The sequence below is a fragment of the Taudactylus pleione genome, unplaced genomic scaffold (genome assembly GCF_031769625.1).
Source record: "Taudactylus pleione unplaced genomic scaffold, aTauple2 ptg000399l, whole genome shotgun sequence".
NCBI lineage: Eukaryota > Metazoa > Chordata > Amphibia > Anura > Myobatrachidae > Taudactylus > Taudactylus pleione.
The window spans coordinates 3,073,304-3,096,711 of NW_028284801.1; the positions used below are offsets into that span (position 1 = coordinate 3,073,304).

The window sequence follows — 23,408 nt, forward strand, 5'->3', positions numbered from 1 at the left end:
GGAGACAAAAAAAAAAAACGCCCACAGACCCTGCGAGCTGCCTGCGGGTCTGAATCAGGGCCCAAGTGTAATCATGCTGCCAAGTTACAACACAATCATAATAGTTGTTTAATCGTCTTGGACAGTGGGTCTCACGCGAGTGGTGGGCGAGCCCAGGAAAGGTGGACAGCTTCTCCTTTAAGAGAAGGGAGTACCCCCGCGCGCTCGCACAGACCAGGAAGGGATCAGCAGCGGCGGCGCAGCAGTCAGTGTGTGTGTACAGCGCCTGCACATACTTATCTACCTCCCTACCAGCAGGTAGGCAGCAGCCGCGCACCGCCCACAACTCACGAGCCGGGCCACCATCGGTTCATGGAAGCACCCACTGTGGGAGGTGATCACAGGAGTAATTAACCCTGTTGCATCCACTGCATATAATGATTCTATACTCTTCTGCCACTGACATGATTACCAACCAGCATAGAGCTGTCCCCTCACTGAGCTGTCAGTGCGCCTCTAGAACACGTGTGTCCCTGCAGGGTAGACAGGAGCTAGACGCCAGATGATGATGGGGGGCAGTTTATTTAGTGAGTACATCTTTTGAGAAGTTGTCCGTCCGCCGCCTCCTCCTCCATGCTGCTAGTGTTATGATTATCCTGCACTCGTTGGAGCTGCTGCTTTGCAGAGGGGAAACAGCAGCAACAGGCCACTGTCTGTGTGTATGGGAGGAGTCCAGTGTGTGCATACATGGGTCTTGTCCCCCCACGCTTGTGTCGCTGCAGGTGACGGGGTCCGAGTGGACTGCATCTCCCAAGGTGCACAGTGAGAGGCAGCAGCAAGGCCGAGAGCAGAGACTGCTGGTAACAGTGCAGGGCAGCCAATAGGAGTAGGCGGCGCTGGGAGGGGACAAGAGGGGCTCTGACAGCCCTGTCATACAAAGTTCCTGTTTCTTCTAAGGATCTTTAACCCTTCCCTGCCTGTGAGACACCTCGGCCACCTGCTAGTTTTATCTCCCGACCCGAGTCCAGACTATGCAGCGGCAGCCAGGAGGCAGTTATGTCGTATGTGTCATGTTTTATTAGGGCTGCCATTCTGTCACCCAGCACGGTCTATTGGAAATATGGTAAATGGGCTGCTGCTCCTATACTACCAATAAACAGGATATTATTATCTCCAGCTATTCTGTAATTAGTATATTCTTAGCAGTCCTTAAGCGCAGGGGTCTGCCCCATATGTGTGACAGTGTGTGTGACAGTGTGCTGCTGCTGCTCCTGGGTATGTATATGGCACAGTATATGCACACAGGTAATAGAACTCAGGGAATACTGGATGACCAGGGGAATGCATTGCAGTCGTCTGCTGCACTGTCTAATCCTTATCCGCTGCGTGTCATGCCATGTATGCAGTGCGCAGACCCCATGCCAGTATGTCCCCTGTATACTGGACAGGAGGGACCCTTACTAATGAGGGACACATCTACTACTATCAACCCCCCCCCCCCCCCAATCATAACCCAGCTATAGCTGTGAACTCTCGCCCCCCCCTCATGCGCGGGAAGCACAAGGCCCCACCTCAGTGATGGTGGGTGGGGGGTGGCAAGGTGCCAGTCTGCCAGTGACTGTTCCGTGTGTGTGTCCGTGAGCTCAGAGCCTCCCTGCTGTGGGGGAGCAGCTGGACCCGATACAGACACAGGTGTGAGAGTGGGGAGTAGAGGAGGATACCACCACGGCAGGGGGGACTCCGGGTCATGCACATACTGAGTGGTGGCAGAGTTGTGTGTGGGGGAAGGGCTATGCCAGATCATGCTGAGGCAAAGCAGTATGGTCATGTTTAGCAAAGAGAGTGTTGTCAAAGTGACAGAGTATACAGTGTGCTGCTGACAGGGAGGCTGAGCTCATGATTAAGGCTTTAGATGTGACGGAGGCTGCTGTAAGCAGATAACAGACAGGTCATGCTTGGGTTCAGTAATCCAATGCTGTATGTATCCAGCTGCACAGGGGTTTCCTACTAGTTCTGTCACGGTGCTGTTAGTGACTAATACTAAAATACTGGAGGGGAATGCATTGGTACTGCTATACCAAGCCACACAGATGTCTCACTAGTAAAGTTATGTGTGACAAGTGGGATAAAATAATCGCCCATCTGCCTTTTTTGAAGTCTGCATTGGGTACATATCACCCTGCAGAATTGGCCATCTGATTTCTAGATGTCATAGGCAGAGGTAACTCAGTTGGAAAAAAAAGTGCAACTCTGCCACCAACCTATAACACAGTCTGACATTCTGATTATCATTCCAAAACCGGATTGTATAGTATATGTTTATTTGACATGGTAGCCAGAACACATGTACCCTATTATAATCTACTACTTCTACTCTGGTTATTTCATGTACTAGCTGACGTAAAGGGACTGCAGTATTAATAGAATAGAATGCTGTTTCAATTGATGTGAATCATTTTCAAAGATGAGCATGATGTATTTAACTTAAATATTTATTTTTTGTAATAGGTAAAACATTTTCTTTTTCAGGCTAACATTGTCAGGCCAGTTTGTTAGGAAGCCTGACATAGGCCAGGACATGTGGCTAAAATAAAGATTAATATCTCACTTTAGTCTTGCAGCTTTTGTCTTCCTATATTAGTCTTGTTTGCAAAATTATTTTGGAACAATGGGTGTCTTTTGCCTCTTATCGACACCACTTCCCTGAATGTAATTAATACTTTAGGCATTTTAACAGATCATCTCTGCAAAAAAACAGGGCACACCTATTTCCTTTTTGTTTTTTTCCCAATTGCTTTATTTCCAAATTGTGTTTTCCAATATTGGGATATATAATACCTTTTTAACTTTATGATACATACACCCTCTTTTTCAATTTTATACAGGGTTAAAGCAGTATGGCATCTTCTGTTGATGGTCCTATTGGAATCCCCTTTCCGGACCATGGTAGTGATATTCTCTGTGCCCTGAATGGGCAGCGACAGCGAGGGGAGTTGTGTGATGTACTTCTTCTTTGCCAAGGTCGGGATTTCCCTGCACATCGTTCTGTCCTTGCTGCCTGTAGCCTTTACTTTCGCCAGTTATTCACATCAGGACCTGCTGCTGAGCGACTGACTGTCTATCAGTTGGACTTTGTAACTGCTGAATCCCTTTCTGCTATTCTTGACTTTGCTTACACAGCCACCTTAACACTGAGTGCAGGGAACGTGGGTGAGATCCTAGATACCTCACGTTTACTGGACATTGGAACTGTCCGGAATGTATGTGCTGACCTTTTGGATGGCCCCTTCTTAGGCCAGAGAGACCCTGAGAATTTAGGTGATCCACAAAACCTGGCACGGGCACAGGAATATCTGGAGTACTTCCAGAGCAAGGGACAGGAAGGGAGTCCTTTTAACCGCACATGTCCACTGGTTGAAGAAACCGAGCAATCATCCAAATTAGAGGAGGGGTACCACCATGCTTTACAAAACAATGGGTCAGAGGAGCAACTTTTGGATGGGTGGCAGGAGAGAGATGAGGACCAGACATATGTCCCCTCACATAATGGCCATTATAGACTCCTGATGGAAGAGGAAAATAGGGATGGTGGAACTGAACCGCAGGACACAGGAAATTCCCCATATCTTGGAGGTGGAGGGCCATGCCTGGATGAGATAAACAGCCTGACGGCAAGTGCTTTATTGCAGCACATGATGAGTGCATCTCAGCGGGAGGGTGTGGGTCCAGAAGATGGGGGTGAAGAGGGAATTATGGACTATTACTTGAAATATTTCCGTAGTGGCCCTCATGAGGAGGAGGAAGAGGAAGAAGAGGATGGTGAAGAAGGGACATGTAGTTACCAGGGCTGGAGTCGAAAAGTGGAGAAGAAAATGAGGGCCAAAGCCTTTCAGAAGTGCCCAATATGTGAGAAAGTTATTCAGGGAGCAGGAAAGCTGCCTCGGCACATCCGGACCCACACTGGGGAGAAGCCATATGAGTGTATGATCTGCAAGGTCCGGTTTACCAGGTAATGATGACAAATGTACATAAGCACGATAAACTAATTTTTAGCCATGTTTTCTTCGTTGTTTCCTTAAGGCATTGATGATGTTACAGTACATACAAATGGAGACAGCTTATTTTAGAGTGACGTGTGCCATAATGAGATGCTTGTTGATTCAAAGTAAATGTGGTGTTTTGTGCCATAATATTGCAGCTACTCTCCCAAATGTAGTTGACTCCAGCACGCCTAATGGAGATAGTGGTCCTGAGTCACACACAGCTTCATATATGGCTGCATTCGGAATGCAACTATTTTGCTAACAAAATGGTAATGCACACACGTCTTCATGTGTATGCATTGCGGTGCCCCACTGTATTTTATTTGCCGGCATTGTAGTCCTCACTAGTATTTGACGTTCGTTCAGCATACGCTCGATTCATATTAGAACGCAACCCTGGCTACATTCCTATGACACTCCCATGAGACCGTTCTCTTCCAAGCAAATTCCCAGTTGATTAACAGAAACTCCTATTTCATGTACTGAGAGAAATGGCCAAGGTGCGTCTGTCTCCACATCACCCAGAGATACACAAAGATGTGTATCTTTGGTACGGCACATGTGCAGTTTGCTAAAGTTCGCTAGATGCATCTGCATATGATTAAGAATAAGGCCTAGAGTGATTTTATCCAGCTTGCTTTAGCTTAATGGATGCATATTATTAATTTCACTGTTAAGGCAAGTAAATGCATGTAAAAAGGAATCTGTTTTATTTACTTAGTAGCACAACAACTTTGTCTGCCTAATTAGGCACACAATTTTGCAAAAAAAAATAAATCCTAGCTTGTTCAGTTAGGGGCCATATTATTTACCTTAGCCTAAGCTTTGTCATATAGAAATATATTGATAAACCTGAGGTTGTAGTGAAATGAAACCCCGTTTGTAATTTTTTTGCTTAAATTGTTGTGCCCAAAGAACTACACTTTTCTGTGTATTTGCATTTGGAATAAGGGTACAATACTGCTTACTGAAATATCAGTCAAAGACTAAATCAACAATACCTTTTGGGCCAAAGTATTGTTCTCGGTGGAACGAGATAAGATTCTTTGGATACAAAGACTTTAATCAAGCCACACAACAAAGAGCAGTTAAAAATACATTTATTACAAAGTAAAAGAAAGAGAGTAAAATATAATAAACACTTAACTTGCTTGTCAGATCATCTACTCAGTACATAAATGGCTTAATTCCCAGGAGCCTTTCTGAACACCTCTCCAATACATCGAGCATAGGCATAGGCTGATTGTATACTGACAAATTACATCTTATATAGGCTGTTCTCTAAGACAAAAACCCCTACATAAGCCTTTAACAAGTATAAAGGTCATGTTTAGACAATATCCATAATAATTAATAGACAATAGGGGGCACTGTTGCCTCAATTATGAATGTTGGAACAACTATGAGGGGTGTTTATCGTGTATGTACTCAGATAAACTGAAGGTAACACCATGTTGACTTAGGATTAGTATGTCTGGCCACAGAACATAAAACAGTGACCTTTGCTTTTTTCTGTCAGAAACTCCTTATGCAATGTCTGACCACTTTCTAATATCTAACGATTATCACTTGCCTGATACATATATAAAATCATTGCACGCAACATGGCTTTCAGTAACCATTTTCTGAACTCCCATTACAATCCACCCTTGGATTTATGATGTAGAAGGCAGTCATTCATTCATCACTTTTCTACCACTAAGGTAATACACATTATCAGGTAACAAATTCCTCTGTGTAAAATCCCCTTGTGTTAATATTCCATTATTTAATAATTCTTTGTCTTTTCACCATACACGTACAAACAACACTTGGACATTGAGCCCTTGATGGTATCTGAAATTGTCCAGTGTGAGATCACACCACATTGCAGTTGTTGTTGTCAATGTCTCCCCATCCTTGCACTGTGGGAGATCCCATGCAATTTTACAGTCTTCCCCTGTTGTCATCGGGCACTTGGTAATGCAGTCTCTGATATACAGTAGTATCACAAGGCCGGGATAAACATGAGGGACATCATCTTTCTTGATGATACATCCGGAAAGAAGGAAGAAACAGGGTGAGTCTCAATATCTAATACAGCCCAATACATTGGTCATATAAATTTTCTACTTAAATCAGGGCTCGACAAATTCCGGGCACCAGGTTGCCATGGCATCTAAGACTTTAGTCCTCGTGACCACCGCAGGGAAGCTCCATTTGCCGGGCGCCCGCTGAAATTTTACCAACGGGCGCCCGACTCCCCGCAGCGGCAGCCGGAGCTCACTCCTGAGCTCCGGCGTCCGGTTCCCCCCACGGGCACTATGGGAGAGATGTCATGACGTCTCTCCCACAGCAACGAGGAGTGGCGGCAGCCGAAGCTCACTCCTGAGCTCCAGTGTCCGGCTCCCCACATGGGCACTATGGGAGAGACGTCATGATGTCTCTCCCATAGTTCCGATGAGCGGTAGTGGACACAGGATCGTGGCCTACGGTAAGTATTCTGGTTCTTTTTGTATGTGTGTACGCAGCACACTTAGAGGGGGCTTAGTACTGGGGGCACTAATAGAGGGGGCTTAGTACTGGGGGCACTAATAGAGGGGGCTTAGTACTGGGGGCACTAATAGAGAGGGCTTAGTACTGGGGGCACTAAAAGAGGGGGCTTAGTACTGGGGGCACTAAAAGAGGGGGCTTAGTACTGGGGGTACTATTGCAGGGGGCTTAGTACTGGGGGCACTATTGCAGGGGGCTTAGTACTGGGGGCACTATTGCAGGGAGCTTAGTACTGGGGGCACTATTGCAGGGAGCTTAGTACTGGGGACACTATTGCAGGGAGCTTACTACTGGGGGCACTATTAGAAGGGGCTTACTACTGGGGGCACTATTACAAGGGGCTTACTACTGGGGGCACTATTACAGGGGGCTTACTACTAGGTTGAGGGGCACTGAAAGGGCATGTGTGGTGGTCTATACAAGCTTTCATATATTTTGGTAATGGACGATGGTCTGGCTCCTAAACTTTTAAGATGGCTCATAGATTTCACAAAAAATTTTCAAGCCCTGACTTAAATGTCTGTGTATTTGCCTAACAGCAAAATCTACACCTTAACCCTTGTTAAATCTTACTAAACAAAGCGATTAAAGAAAAATGTTTAATCAGCTGCTACTATAACAAACAGATATATACATTCTACTGTAATATCTAATCTGTATATAACATCCGAACTTTTCAGTTATTTAAAGAAAACTTTCACACTGGCAGTTTTGTGGATAGTAAGAAATGCAAATGATCATCCAGTGTACTCCGTGCTGTGTTTGCTCAAAGTTTCTCGAATGTCTCAGAGATGTTTGTCTTTGTCAAATGTGACCGTTTTCTGCATTGTCTCTCCATGGTTTGGAATAAGGCTTGCTGAAATGTACCATCAGCTCCTTCATAGCTCACAAGTCTTTGCACAATCAGTGCTGTGTCTGCAATGAATTTCACCATTCAGGGCATGTGTATTTGCATGTACAGAGGGCGAGCAACAATCACCAAAGAGTAGGTGTCCACCGCAGTGCAGCAGAATTTGGCTCCCCCACACCAGTGGGCACATAGACAAAGAAAGCTATCCGCCACAGGTGTCCTGCTAGTTTTCCTCTGTATAATAGTGCCCATGTATTCGGTTTGCTTTTCCTTGTAGTTCACCAGCTGATCTGTTTTGCATTTCTCCACGATGTTTCTTGCCATCAACTGTGTCATGGGAATTCCTTTTCTCTGGGCCCAGGCATACAGGCCTTCTGCTTCTGCTTCTCTGCGGCCACACTGCACATGAGCCCATTATCCAAGATTGTACAGTTATCTTCGTTCTTCAGGGGTAAGCGCCACTGTTCTGCATTGAACCAGTATATACGTAACTTCAATAGCATCTAGTCCAGTGTGGGCATTGACATGGCCCACGGACACAGGAATACAGTTGCACAGGGCAGTGCCACCCCAGATAACTGGCTGTAATGCTGCTGCTGTCCAGCAGTGTTCTTGCATTGTCAGTGTGGCTGATCCATCTATGAACCACACAAGTTGCAGCTGGTCTTCTTTTAATTTGGCATATGACTCTGACACCTGAGCTGGTCTCCCACCTATTTGCAGTAGGAGTAGCTCCTTTTCTTCATGTGCCTGTCTGACAGTCTGAAAAGATGGCTGCATCGCTACAGAAAGAGTCCATAACAGTTCGGTATTGGTGCAAGCAGCATTATAGTCCAGTCCTGGTATTGTTGGAAACAATGGTTTTAAATTTGACAAGCCCAGCAGTCGGCTGTGATATAACTGGTACAACGTAAGGACCTTGTTGTTTCATGCGTATCCTTTTGCGTACCATCGTCCATGTATCAAAGTCTGATTTTGCATCCCTCTGTTATACACAATCCATTCCTCTGCTTTGAACTCCTTACAATGGACATGTACGCTCTGGTAATCGCTGTTGGTGACTGTGCATCTTTCAGCTGATTTAAAACAATTGACTGATAAAAATTGTATCAGGAAATACACTGGGGTCTTTTCTTTCTTACTACTCACAATCCGCTTTTCTGCAATGCAAAACAGTGTTTACATCCCAAATTTTTCTTTGTTGCTCTCCATTATCAAACAGCATTTCCCCAATCAGTTGGTATGTTGTGAGTTCAAGACTGTTGTGTATTGCCATATGTGATGTCTCACTGGTTATCAGTATCAGTGTGTTAACCACCACTACTGTCTCATTAATAACTGATAACCCACAATCCTCATTTGCAAACCATGCATTTTCATCATTGTGAAACTTCACGTAACTCTTTGATAATCATGCCATATAAATGAAATCTCGTGTTGGGGCAATTTTGTGTCACAGGAGTATGGACTTTTATGGCAATCCTGCCTATTTCCCACCCCCTGGCTCTTGTAATCTCCCATTCCTCACTGGGCACCATAACCACTCCACCATCATCACCTAGCCCAACCTTTTCTAATGGACACTCAGGCACTTTCTGAGTATTGTTCAGCACGGATAGCAAACTGGGCAGTACGTGGTAATTCAGGTGTACCATCATTCATCTCACAAACCAATGATACGTTGTCAGAAACCTCTTTTTCTAATACATCTTGCACACATTTGTTTCCATTCAATTCAGGATCATACTCTTATTCTAACAATGTGTGACTATCAAGAGCTTCTGTAATATCAATACCTCTCTCAATTACAGCTGTGCTTTTACAGCTGCCCCTCCCTCGTGAATTCATGGGACAATGTGAAGTCATGGGACAAGGTGGCTTCAGGTTTTCTTTCTCTATATGTGAGACAGGCTTGCTTATCACTGCTGCTTTTTCCTGCATAGATTTTACACTCCCTCTTCCCTTCACAACATCCACGGGACTATGCAAAATTTCACTACTTTTACACTCAATAACAGGCAGAGAAAAACCAACATTATGCTTCTCTGGAAATAAGCCAGCTGAGTTCCAATTTCTGTTTTACAATGTTACAATATTTCTTAAATGTAAAATGCATTTTTTCTTGTTTGTTTAAGTAACACAAAGACAGTAAACTGACAACATGCACATATACTGTGACATACAGTATACACTCTGACTGATCAGGTCACACCTCCTTAAAATGACAGAGGAACATTCCTTCAGGACAACACTGTACCATGAAAGCAATTTACAACAGGTTTGCACAACCCTAAACCATCGACTACATATTCTAAGTAGATTAATGGCTATTAATCATTTGTATCCCACTTCTGACACCATTAATGTTCTCGGTGGAACGAGATAAGATTCTTTGGATACAAAGACGTTAATCAAGCCACACAACAAATATCAGTTAAAAAGACATTTATTACAAAGTAAAAGAAAGAGAGTAACATTTGCTTGTCAGATCATCTACTCAGAACATAAATGGTTTAATTCCCAGGAGCCTCTCCAACACCTTTCCAATACATCGAGCATAGGCTGATTTTATACTGACAAAAGACATCTTATATAGGCTGTTCTCTAAGACAAAAACCCTTACATAAGCATTTAACAAGTATAAAGGTCATGTTTGGAAACATACATAATTATTAATAGACAGTAGAGGACACTGTTTCCTGAATTATGAATGTTGGAACAACTATTTATATGGGGTGATTATCGTGTATGTAAACTGAATGTAACACCATCTTGACTCAGGATTAGTATGTCTGGCCACAGAACATAAAACCGTGACCTTTGCTTCTTTTTTCAGAAACATCTTATGCAATGTCTGACCACCTTCTAATGTCTGACCATTATCTATTGCCCGATACATGTATAAAATCATTGCACACAACATGGCTTTCAGCAACCATTTTCTGAACTCCCATTTCATGTATTATAAAAAGTGAGTTCAGTTACTCGTTTAAATAAAAACACACACATTTATACAAAACTTTATACTAGAGCATGAACTTCTGTAACAAAATTAAATTGGTATTTGCTGAGATTTGACTAGGGTAAGTTTTTTTTATTTTTAAAATATGCTACATAAGTGTGCTCAGGGTATTCTCAATTGTTTTCTTTTTTAAGTTATTGTATGATGCTGACAGAGTTGCTGGTTTTTTATGCACACTGTGAAAAATGTGTTGTTTTTTATATTTTTTTTTTTCTTGTGGTTCAAGTTGTCGGCCAATTCCTTGACCGTATTATCACTTTTTGGGCTGACATACAATAACCTTTAAACTGTATTTTCAAATTTTCTTATTACATGACAAATACAGGGCTGATTTGAGGAAAGCTAGGTAAAAAGCTGCAAGCATAGGGAACATCTGTGTTGCTGATACGGGTAGCAGGGACAAATGTTGGAAAATATTGGCCAAGCTTTAGAGGACCAAAGAAATTTATCTTGCTGTGTAAATGCCATGAGCACAAACACATTTCAATCAATTAGCAATTGCACAAGTGGTATGCTATTTTTGTTAAATCTCCATATTGCTAACATTGATTAGTGTTCACTCTAGGTCCGGCGCCGTGCAGGGTGCCGGACCTAGAAAGGTCATTCCAGCGCTGGTTTTTCCCACCCGTGGGACACTGCAGCCTGCGGTTGGGAATGATATTCGCCTTGTTGTTTTAGCGGGGCGCTGCCAAAAGGGCAGGGCGCATTCTGCCCTTTTGAAATTGGGCAGGGCGCAGCTAACTGCTAAAATAGCCTAGCGGGAACGCTAATGTGTTGCCTGCATGTTTACTCTATCACCATCTTTCTTCCTCATGTCTTTCATGTACACATATATTTTTGGTAATTTCTACTCCCAAAAATGATTGAAATCACTGATCATTTGAGTACTCCAATCGGCAGATTAAATAGTCGATCAGCATATAGGGGTGATCGGGGATTTACCTAGCAGATGTTTGGGCCGCATATCTGGAATCAGTATGATTTACCAGTAGCCGCATGGCTGGCGGTTCTAATCCCAACAGCGGCAGCCCGGCAGAGGTAAAAATCCTGATTGTTCTTTCTGGTAAGCATAGCTATCCTAATTCCCTACTCAAACCCTCCTTTAGGGGTGCCTAAACTCCCCCCCCCCCCCAAGTGTCTAAACCTAACCCCCCCCCTTCCCCACAGCCTAAACCTAAGTCTCTCAGGGGGTGCCGAACCCTAACACCCCCTTCCCCTATCCTAACCCTCCCGGGGGGTGCTTAACCCTAAGTCCCCCCCCGGGAGCCCCTAACCTAACCCTGCCCCTCCCCGGGCTCTCCGCACCTGGCTTACCTTCAATCAGTATGCTGGGTGTCAGGCTCCTGGCGTATGTCAGGATTTCGACGCCTGTCATTAGTACCTTGTCAGGATTAGACAGTCGGGAAGCCGGCGATCAGGATTTCGTCCGACTGCTTCCCGCATTACTTACTAACTCTATACTACAAAAAAGTTTCAAGTTGAAGTAAATTGTCAGTGCCATGATGATTTTTTTTGCCTCAAGTGACGGTCCTACCTACAAGTATACATTTATTAATGACAACTGGATTGAGCTGGTGGATAGTTGAATGGTGAACCATGCAACTATTGCAGAGTGACCATCACGTTATAAACTGACTTTTTCCACTCTAGTTCTAAGATGTTTGTCATTAATAATCTATCTTTAGAATGCAGCTACTTCATCTTATCCAGTGTTCTATAACTTTCAAAAAAAATGGAACTTATAAATCGTGTGTGACTTTTTTTTTTATTATTATTTATTTTTATTTTTTTTATAGATGGCAGCAGAGTTTACAGTATTATTCCTTTGTAATAAAAGGTTCAATATTCATTGACAACAAACTCCAACTTCACTGTGTCCTTTGACTGGAATTGAAATATAAACACACACAGGAAGATAGTGGTCAACTTCCAACCACATTTATCAACATAACTGGTTATGATGCAGTTGCATTTGGATTGGATTGATATCGGGTGAATATTAAGGACATACACAGTGTGGCAGTATCAGGCCAGTTTCTCAATACCCCTTCTAACATCAACGTACACACATTGATGTTAGCAGCGGTATTGAGAAACTGGCCTGATACTGCCACATTGGTAGAACTATGCTTATTTTAGTGTAGGACATTTAGTTTTGCTTGCATATAGCAACATTCTGTTTTGATTCCAGTATTTGATCTTGAACATTTATTTTGTTATTTTTATCATTTGACACTTAACATATTCTGTATTGAGACTAAAGCAGTGAAATCTTCTATCATATTGCTGGCAATTTTCATGATGGCACTATAGATCCTCGGAATCGGTATGATTTACCGCCGGACCCATACCCGGCGGTTGGAATCCCGGCAGAGGAGGAAATCCCGATCGTCCCCAGGTAGGAATATACTAACCTATTTCTACCCCCTAACCCTAACCCTCCCTTAGGGGTGCCTAAACCTAACCCACCCTTCCCCTAACCTAAACTTAACCACCCCTGGGGGGTGCCTAACCCTAAGTCCCCCCGGGAGCCCTAAACCTAACCCCCCCACCCCGCGGCTATCCACGCTCGGCGCCCGTCGTCCCTTCGACCGGGATGCCGGGCGTCGGGCTCCCGGCGTATGTCTAATGACAGGCATCGGCATATCGATGCCTGTCTTTAGACCCATGCCGGGATATGACAGTCGGGAAGCAGGCTGTCGGGATTAGGTCTGTCGGCTTCCCGACTGCATACCAGATCCTCAGGCCCAGACTCACAATAAACAAACTCCCCACATTCTTAGTAGCATGCACAAGGTAGAAAATTGTATTTATTATAGCTACAGTAATACCTGAGTCACACAACAGACTCTGTTTATAGATAAATTGCTTTAAATCTAATGTATACATATTTTTATTTTGTTTTCAAAATGATTTAGGTTATTGTAAGCCTCATAATTATTTTATTGGTGTGTCTACATACCTATATCCTTTTCATAGCTGCTGTAACGTTCGTACAGGGATGCTGTTACAATGTCTTGTTTCTTTGTCATACATTTTGTGTCCTCATACACCTAGCTTCAAGACGCCCAGCGCAAGTGAGCTGCTCCGAGAGGTACCGTCTTTCTCTTTAAGTTGTCTTACTAGCATCACAGATGCAGCAAAACACCACTTTAAGAGTACTTGAGACGCTGGGCTGTGACTTTGACCCCACAGGAAATCATTTTTAGCACGTACAAAGTCGTAGATGAATCACAATGGAGCTTGACGTGAGAATAAGCCTCGGCCGTTGAATCGTAGCACTTCGTATACAGATTCAGACTCATTAGCACAGATGTACAAGATTTAATGCAAATTTCTTTTCACTATGAAAAAAACTATTTGCAGTCAAAGCTACAAATATCCCGGCGCTCAATACCAAACTTGTTTGATTATAATCAGTGCCAGCTGCAAGTAATACAGGTTTGGTCAAAAACCTAGAGACAAAAGTCTCCACAGAAACAAAAGAAAGTGTAAAATTGTTTTACTGCGCTATGCACTGTTGAATTCTCAAATTGAAAAACTCTACATAAGGTTTGCTGTCTGAATTAAACAGGAGGCTTAAATAAAATAAATTTGATGCTTTAATACAATGTAATCCACAAATACTAGTGCTTGCGATCAAATATACATAAATAGAATCAAACAGGAAATATCAATCAATTAATTGCAAAGATCAAACAACTCTCTAGCTTAAGTGCATTGCAAAATTGGAGTATCTCACCCCTGAAAGTCCGTGATCCCACCAGTGTCCGTCCCAGCTCAGCCCGTCCGGACGCTGTGAAGCAGCGGCTGGATAGAGCCAATTAACGTGCAGCCGGAGACTGGTGCTGCTGGTGATGACGTTATCACACAGGCACCTGAGATTGTTTCACAGCACATCACCACTTGCCGCACGCCTATTTGGAAGTTTGTTTGCAAGGCGCTAGATGCCGATTCATCCCCGGAGCCTACCGCCAGCTGACACACAGCCATCGCTTCACCAGCAGCACCAATACCCACCCATTTATCCTCCAGCATGACTGCATTTCACACTGGGACTCCAGTAGTGATTGCAATCTAAGCAGTGCAAGTGAGTTACCTCACCATTGAAAACAAATTGCTACATTTGTAGCCACATTGGTGTAGGAGTGGAACATTAGATCACTGTGCTGTAGAAAACTCAGTGATATAGTTACACTCTCTTAGCAATGCACTTAAGCTAGAGAGTTGTTTGATCTTTGCAATTAATTGATTGATATTTCCTGTTTGATTCTATTTATGTATATTTGATCGCAAGCACTAGTATTTGTGGATTACATTGTATTAAAGCATCAAATTTATTTTATTTAAGCCTCCTGTTTAATTCAACAGACAGCAAACCTTATGTAGAGTTTTTCAATGTGAGAATTCAACAGTGCATAGCGCAGTAAAACAATTTTACAAATTTCTTTTCACTACCTTCTGAGCTGGTGAAAAGTTGGGGAAAATCTCTCTTAAGGTAAAAATGTTGGGACTTGGTTCAGAACCACTGGGGCACCCTCCTTAATGACTAATTAGGCAAACATATTTTTTTAATTAGCTTAATTTGGCCAATTATGACATGTCAAAGTGCAGAAAAATGGGTTAACTGATGTGGGACAGGTATATGGGGTGCTGTATGAATGGGACAGGTGTTTTTAAGATTGCAGTCTGGTGTTAAAGGTGTATTTTGAAGGTTTTTTAAAAGTGGCTTAAATTTACACAAATATATACTTATTGTCATGTTTATACACCCCCAATTTAAGTAGTACATTTATTTATAAAAATGCTTATAACAGCCATTTGACACAATTTAAGAACCCCAAATACTTTTATTATGGCAACTAATAGACTACTATACTGTTATCCTTTATAAGTTTTTCCCTTTGTTGGGGGGTACAGACAGATTTCCCCATTGTCATCTATACTTATTGCATTTATGCTGGAAGAAAACTTTTCAAATTGAATTGTGCGAAAAACAGGAGCGCATACAGGCGAAAAGTGAAATTAACGGGCAATAGGTTCGATAAGTTAACGCAGGAAAAGTTTACATGTTATCACGGCTAATTAAATTCCCCACTATAAATCTAACAGGGTCAACTGTCCATTACAAACTTTATTTTTTTCCGACATCCATAGAAAGGTTTGAGTAGTTTGCAATCGGCTGGGTTGGCTCGCTAATCTAATCTGGCATTTTTTTTCATTTTGCATTAACTTTATCCTTATATTTTTGAAATTTTTACATAATTTCTACAAATCGAGTACATTTGTATTGAGTATAAAATGACAGGGCCATGATTTTAGGGAGTCACTAATGAGACCTAATGGGAGAATTCAATTTGGTTTTTTTGGGCGTCTATCAGAGCAATCCAATTGTTTGTCTGATAGACGCCCAGACGGCAGACAAATTTTTTCTCGCAGCCTCCTGAGGTGCGAGGAAAAAATTTGCAAAATCCATAGTTTGGGCGCCCAAACCAGGAGTTTATCCGGGTTTAAGTTTAGCTGTTTTTGAGCGTCTAAACCTGGTGCTTTTGGGCACGTTGAACACTAATTGGCGTCTATCTGAGAAACTATTGAATTTCTCTGATGGACGCCCATTAGTTAAGACACCCCAAAAGTCAGTGGTATGTAGTTTTTATGTTACTAAACAGACAATGACCACAATGCTTTTCACTATAAAACAGAGATTTCCAGTATGCTTGTCAGGGTTCAGCCTAGGATCGGCCTCTCTCACCTCCTTGCCGGCTTCCCCTGACTTCCTTGCGGTCAGACGTCTGGTGCAGTGATGGATGTGGGGCTGAGTATTCTGCCTTAGGTGCTTTTTGCGAGCTTCCATGGTCGGCTGTGTGTGCTGGGGATCGGAGTTCCCATCATGGGCGCCGCCATGACAGTTCCTCTCAAGTGACAGTACTCCTAACCCATGGTAGCATGATTTCAGTCAGCTGATGCTGTGCTCCAGTAATCTGCTACCCCTGGGTATAAATCCGCCTCCAGAACTCCAGGAAGTTGCTGTTCAACTTCTTCTCTGTTCCAGTGATACCAGCGTTGCTCTGTGCTAATCTTTCAGAGAGTTACTTCAGCCTGTTCACAGTTCTCCAGTTTCCAGTATTAGCTTCCAAGCTATTCTTAGTCTGAGAGTAGTTCTCTCCCAGTATCCAGACTGTTTTGTTTTCTATGTCTGTGTGTCTTTGTATATGTGCTGCTAGTATTGCAGCTTCCTTGTGTCACTGAGGTGTCAGATTACCTGCTGGTATTAATTTGCCCACAGCTGAACCTCCCAGCACATATCTGTGTCAATCTGCCCTGTGTCTTGTCAGTGCAAATCTGCACTTGCATTTAGCACTCTCCTAGTGTATGCCTGACTTCTCTTTGTGTCTTTTCTCTGCCAATCATTTCCAGCATTCCCATATATTCCCTGAGTCCACTCTGCTCTTGTCTGTGCAATCTCCAGTATATGTCTGTGTTCTTTGCTCAATGTCTTGTCTCTGGTAATCAGCTCCAATTATTTCTAGCATTCCCATATATTCCCTGAGTCCACTCTGCTCTTGCCTTTGCAATCCCCAGTATATGTCTGTGTTTTTCTGCATACTTAACTGTTTCCAGTCCATGCCTGTGTTATAGCATTCAGTTCCATTTCCAGAGTTCATTCATTCCATTCACCTCCAGTGCTATTGCATTCATTTTAGTTTCCGGTCTTCTGCCATTCCCAGGTACCTGTCCAGAGGGCCGCGACCTGCTCACTTGGTGCAGCTGAAAACCAAATCCCAATTGGAGGGGTCACTGGAGAAAACCACCAAGTGAGTTAGACTCCGCTCCTCGGGGCAGGTCTAGCCAAACCTGGGTTTGGCCGCAACTAGGAGACCTAGTCTAGTCACTCCCCTAGTCACCCGAACCCCTCGGCTCACCGTCCTCCACAGAAGAATTCTTGCACTGGATCGTGACAATGCTTATTAGTTGTGTAGTCTCAGCTACTACAAAAGGAGTGTTGCTCTAAAAGAATATCATAGTAAGAGATCTAATGTCACCTTTTTACTTCTGGCATTATCAACAGTACAGTAGGCTATATTCACTTACCAACATTCAGGGATGCCTGAGACTGTCAATGTTTATTGTTCTTAGTCGTGAGTGTTCACAGCTGCTTGGTGTTCAGATGGAGAGTTGGGTTAAGGACATAAATGGTGACAAAAATAACACAAAAAATCATCCAAGATGTGGGCCTGGTTGAAAGCTGAAAGGATCTCCAGCTTCCAACTCCGCTGCTCCCTGTAGAACGCAAAATAAAACCCAAAATCTTCAATTACACTGTTTAGACTTATTCATAAAACTTTTTTGTGAGGCAAATTTGTTTCACTGACTAATCGATGTCTCTGTCCAATTAGAGCCTTTTATATAGAGAATTACATTCAACTGTTTGGACATGGAGTGAAGAACTGTTCAGTTGGTCTGAATGAGTTCTCCGCTAGATGAGTAGAAGGTGGATGTATACAATAACATTTGGGCATGCATCTGTAAAAGTTGCAAACATGCTTTTTTTTCTTTTTAAGAACTGATGTACTGTTAAGTTAAATTCCTTTCACAACTTGTATATTATTTTTATCTATCTATCATCATATTTAAACAGTTAAGTGCTTTTATTTCTTTATATGCTTATAGGGTAACTAACAAAACCCAGTCTTGATTACTTCCATAAACACAATCATGGGGTTGATGTGAAAGTTGCACCTCCCTCCCCCTCATAGCTTTGGCAGTCAAAGCAGAAAAACTGCCTTACCAAGTACCATACAGCACCCACACGCCATCTACATGCATTTTACACACCATGTTCTTCCTTCTGAGTGACCTCTTACTCCGATGTTATTGTTTCAAGCAGAATCGATTCTAATGTCTGTCCATGATATCTCTTAAGCTGGCCACACACTAGACCAACTTTCATCCAACCATCCAACTAGTTGATCGGTTGGAATGAAAATCTGGTAAGGTATGAAAGCAAATGACAATCAGCAATTTGCTCCCAAACGCTGGAAAATGGACAAAAACTGTTGTTTGAACAAATTGTTTAGAACAAACTTTTAACAAACTTGTCTGAACGACCATTTTCATCTGTTTTCTGGCATTTAGGAGCAAATTGCTGATCATCATTTACTCCCATTCCTTACCAGATTTTCATTCCAACCAATCAACAAGTTGGCTGGTTGGATGTAAGTTGGTCTAGTGTGTGGCCAGCTCAACTCTTCCCTTACCTTCATACATGTTTTCATTAATTCTGATATTCTCAAAAGTATGTGTGCTAAATGGGGCAAAAACTCTGTTATTGAAACCACTGTTCAAGTTTGGATGCGAGTGTGAGTAATTAGATTACTGCTTATCAGCTGATAAGCAGTAAAGACCTCAAAGGACCTTTCCAGTGAGTCTTGTTAAATTTATAAATTTTTTTTTTTTTTTTTTTTTACATTGACCAAAAGAATGAATCACTGCAAGTGTGTACTGTTTTAGGCTAATTATTATGGTCAGCACTTACAAAGCACACCTGGTAAGTACATTTAAAAATACAAAATAAAGTGCCTTGCAATTTTAAATATTATTGTATATAGTGTTAATGCTCATTTAGACAAGTTCTTTAGAGCATTTTGTCATGTGCTCCCCAGATAGAAAGACTGTGAAATTGCAGCTCACGCATACCTCATTAATCCCAGTGTTGGATTATGTTTGCTGTGCAGATGTAAACTGCAGGGCATTTTAAACTGTTGAGTGGATCAGGATGCAGGGGTCATCAGGCTGTTGTTAATAGTGGCACAGAATGCATTTAGTGTCGCACATTGTTTTTTCTGTGTGACATTGAGAGTCATTTATGAACTGCAAAATGCATCACAATTTTTGGAATTTTTAATAAGTTACTAATTTTATTTATTTTATACTTTTTAAATATACGCAGTATATGGTATATTTGCAACGGCACCTAACACTTGGTTGCTGACACCCTGCTGCTTATTTAGGTGTTATGCAGCAATGTTTATAAATCATGTACTTGTCCTGCATTGTTTGTACTGTTAATAACTGTTTTCTTGTGTGCTGATTTGTTTCTGTACTTTGTAAGGCGCTGTGGAACCCTTGTGGCGCCATATAAATAAAGGATGATGATGATATTTTTTTCTGAAATGTATTACAGCTTATCTGTGAATATATCAGTGTTTGGAACGGTTTAGTTCTAAACCTATAAACTACAAACAATCCGTTACACCTCTCTAATACTAGGTATGACTCCTCTTGCCTCCCAGAACAACCATATCCCAAGGATTCTCTGTTGGACTGAGAACTGATTGTTGTTAAAACCACTGGAGTGCACTGAACTTAATGACATGTTGATGGTACCAGCTTGGGATGACATGCTTTGTGACATGGTGCACAGAAAATGTATAGATCGTGCCTAATGAAGGCATACATACAGTCAGGTGCATAAATATTGGGATCTTGACAGAATTTTCATATTTTGGCCTCTATTCACCACCACAATGGCTTTGAAATGAAACAAACAAGATGTGCTTTAACTGAAGACTTTTCAGATTTAATTTGAGGGTAATTACATTCAAATCAGATGAACGGTGTAGGAATTACAACGGTTTCTATATGTGCCTCCCACTTTTTAAGGGGCCTAAAGTAATGGGACTATCAACTCAAAAGCTATTTCATGGCTATTTAGCCTTAAAAAACTCTTTGGTTGCTTTTGCAGTATGCTTCGGGTCATTGTCCATCTGCACTGTGAAGCGCCGTCCAATGAGTTCTGAAGCATTTGACTGAATATGAGCATATAATATTCCCCGAAACACTTCAGAATTCATTCTGCTGCTTTTGTCAGCAGTCACATCATCAATAAATACAAGGGAACCAGTTCCATTGGCAGCCATACATGCCCACGCCATGACACTACCACCACCATGCTTCACTGATGAGGTGGTATGTTTTGGATCATGAGCAGTTCCTTTCCTTCTCCATACTCTTCTCTTCCCATCACTCTGGTACAAGTTGATCTTTGTCTCATCTGTCCATAGGATGTTGTTCCAGAACTGTAACGACTTTTTTAGATGTTGTTTGGCAAACTCTAATCTGGTCTTCCTGTTTTTGTGGCTCACCAATGGTTTACATCTTATATTCACTCTTGTAAAGTCTTCTCTTGATTGTTGACTTTGACACATATACACCTACCTCCTGGAGAGTGTTCTTGATTTGGCCAACTGTTGTGAAGGGGTTTTTCTTCACCAGGGAAATAATTCTTCTGTCATCCACCACAGTTGTTTTCCGTGGTCTTCCGGGTCTTTTGGTGTTGCTGAGCTCTCCGGTGCGTTCTTTCTTTTTAAGAATGTACCAAACAGTTGATTTGGCCACACCTAATGTTTTTGCTATCTCTCTGATGGGTTTGTTTTGATTTTTCAGTCTAATGATGGCTTGCTTCACTGATGGTGACAGCTCTTTGGATCTCATATTGAGAGCCGACAGCAACTGATTCCAAATGCAAATGTCACACCTAGAATCAACTCCAGACCTTTTACCTGCTTAATTGATAATGAAATAACGAGGGAATAGTCCACACCTGTCCATGAAATAGCTTTTGAGTTGATAGTCCCATTACTTTAGGCCCCTTAAAAAGTGGGAGGCACATATAGAAACCGTTGTAATTCCTACACCGTTCACCTGATTTGGATGTAATTACCCTCAAATAAAATCTGAAAGTCTGCAGTTAAAGCACATCTTGTTTGTTTCATTTCAAAGCCATTGTGGTGGTGAATAGAGGCCAAAATATGAAAATTCTGTCAATGTCCCAATATTTATGCACCCGACTATGGTCAGCAACAATATTTAATCTATGGCATTTAAACAATGCTTAGCTGGACTTAAAAGTCCAAATGTGTGCCAGGAAAACAATCGCCACACCACAAGCCTGGATGGATACACTGATTCAGTTTGCACGAAATTCTGTCCCTACCGCCTATATATTGTAGCAGAAATTGAGATTTATCAGGCCAGGTGACTGTTTGATTCTTCAACTATCCAATTTCTTATCTCCAGAAAACCAGTCATGTATGCTGATCTAGTTTTATGGGAGTCCTAAACTGTATTAGACGCAGTGGTACAGTGTCGAACAAACCTGGGAGTGTGTACTTACCTTTCTTCTTCAGGGTCCATAGGCTCCACAGGGAGACCTTGGGGTGTAGGTGATGGGAAACAATCCGGGCACCACCCAGTTAAAGCTTTCAGATCCCAGGATGCATTGGGTCCACTCTCCCTATACCCCGAGCCAGAGGCACCTCAGTTTCGTTGGTGCCCGGCCGGAGTCGAGTCACCATTTTGCTGGGGGACTGTTTAAGCAGCCCCTAAAGCTTATTTTCTTTATTTTAATTTTACTAGAATACAGCGCACAGCAGCAGACTGTCATCGGATGTCTGCGCTGCCGCTCCGTCACCTCTCTGGTGCCGCGACACCAGTACTGAACTGGGGATTTCGGCGGGCATTCCGGGGGTCGGCGTTAGCCAGGGCCCCCGGAGAGGATCCAGACTCCACCCGAACATTAGGGGACAGGTAAGGCGGGACAGACCAGAGTGTGGACGCAGGCTCCAGCCATCGCACTGCACTGGACCACCAGGGACAATTTGGTGCGGGAAACTAGCATCCCAGGGGTTAATAATCGGCATGGGGAGACAGCTTCCCTGTTTAAGCTGCTCTTCCCCTCAGCTCAGCGTGCCTTTCCACTGCGTCTGGCTTCCCTGAACTGCACTCCTCCTCCAGACACGCCCCCTCTGAGGGCTCCAGTGGCCATTTTCTCATGGTGCAGTCACAGTTCTCCCAGGACAACGCGTGGTCCAGTCCCCCTGCATACCTCTTCCCAGGGTCAGCGTATGTAGCAGTATTGCCTACCAGACACTGTCTGTGTAGTTGAGTATAGTGCGTAGTTGAGTATAGTGCTGCAGCGTCTTTCCTGCATTGTATGTGACTTGTGCTAGCGCTGCCTGACTGTTTTCTCTTTTTTCAGTCTGTCAGATTATGGCTATACCATTTTTCTCATTCTGCCCTAATAATACAGGTGGTGTTAGGTTGGTTAATAGCTGATGTGTGTATATATATATATATATATATATATATATATATATATATATACACACACAATATTTGTGAGGTCTGTCACATACTGTTGTGTACTGCACTGTGCCATATTTAGGCAACAGATTCCTGCAGCTTACCTAAGCATAAGACAGGACCAGTATATTGTTCCCTGTTAGTATTTATACATAGTCGTGGTTGCTTTGTACCTAGTGCCATATTGTGCATCATTTTACCCTGCAGACATGTCTGACAAGGGTATTGAACACATTCCTGTTCTCATGCCGCAATATTGCAGATTATATACTGCAGTTTGCAGTGAGGAGGATGTGGTTCGGGAGGGGTTATGTGTGAGGTGTTACAACCCGCCATGTACCTTGGACCCCCCAACATCAGTACAGGAGCCCCCTTGGGCGGCTTTTTCTCAGACGCTGGCCTCCATTGTGGACCGCCTGCCAGTCCCGGCTGTTTATCCTCCTATGGGGGTACCACAGCAGCCCGTCCCTCCCTCACAGGGACTATCACTCATTATGCAGACCCCTTCTGTACCACAGCAGGTGGTCATTCCCACAGTGGGATTACCACATGGTGGACCTCCACCATGGGTGGATGTTTTCTGTGCCTCAGTACAGAGTCTGGCAGCAACCACTACTGCTCTTCAGACCATGTTGCAGAGTGAGAAGCCCGTTAGGCCAGCTAAAGTCCTGTATTGTCATCTCAATCCACACAGCTATCAGAGTCTGTGATGTCTTCTGATGACGGAAAGGTGGCTGATGCCTCCAACCCCGACTCCCCTCGGCAAGAGGCGGAGCCTAAGTCAAGGATTAATATTCCTGTCTTGGTGCGTGCGGTCAGTTCTGTATTGGTTATAGAG

General features: G+C 42.9%; 1 protein-coding gene across 2 annotated transcripts in view; it reads left to right on the forward strand.

The window, feature by feature from the left end:
- The first annotated feature begins 216 nt into the window (after positions 1–216).
- ZBTB7A (zinc finger and BTB domain containing 7A) overlaps positions 217–23,408 on the forward strand; it is a 92,489-nt gene continuing 69,297 nt past the window's right edge. Inside the window, exons 1-2 of one of the 2 annotated variants that reach the window (XM_088446462.1) lie at positions 217–297; positions 2,865–3,988. In XM_088446462.1, the coding sequence (XP_088302588.1) occupies positions 2,877–3,988 (1,112 nt within the window). In that variant the 5' untranslated portion in view covers positions 217–297; positions 2,865–2,876. Of the gene's footprint in view, positions 298–1,587; positions 1,672–2,864; positions 3,989–23,408 lie in introns of those variants that run through there. The other variant, XM_088446463.1, reaches the window with a different exon arrangement.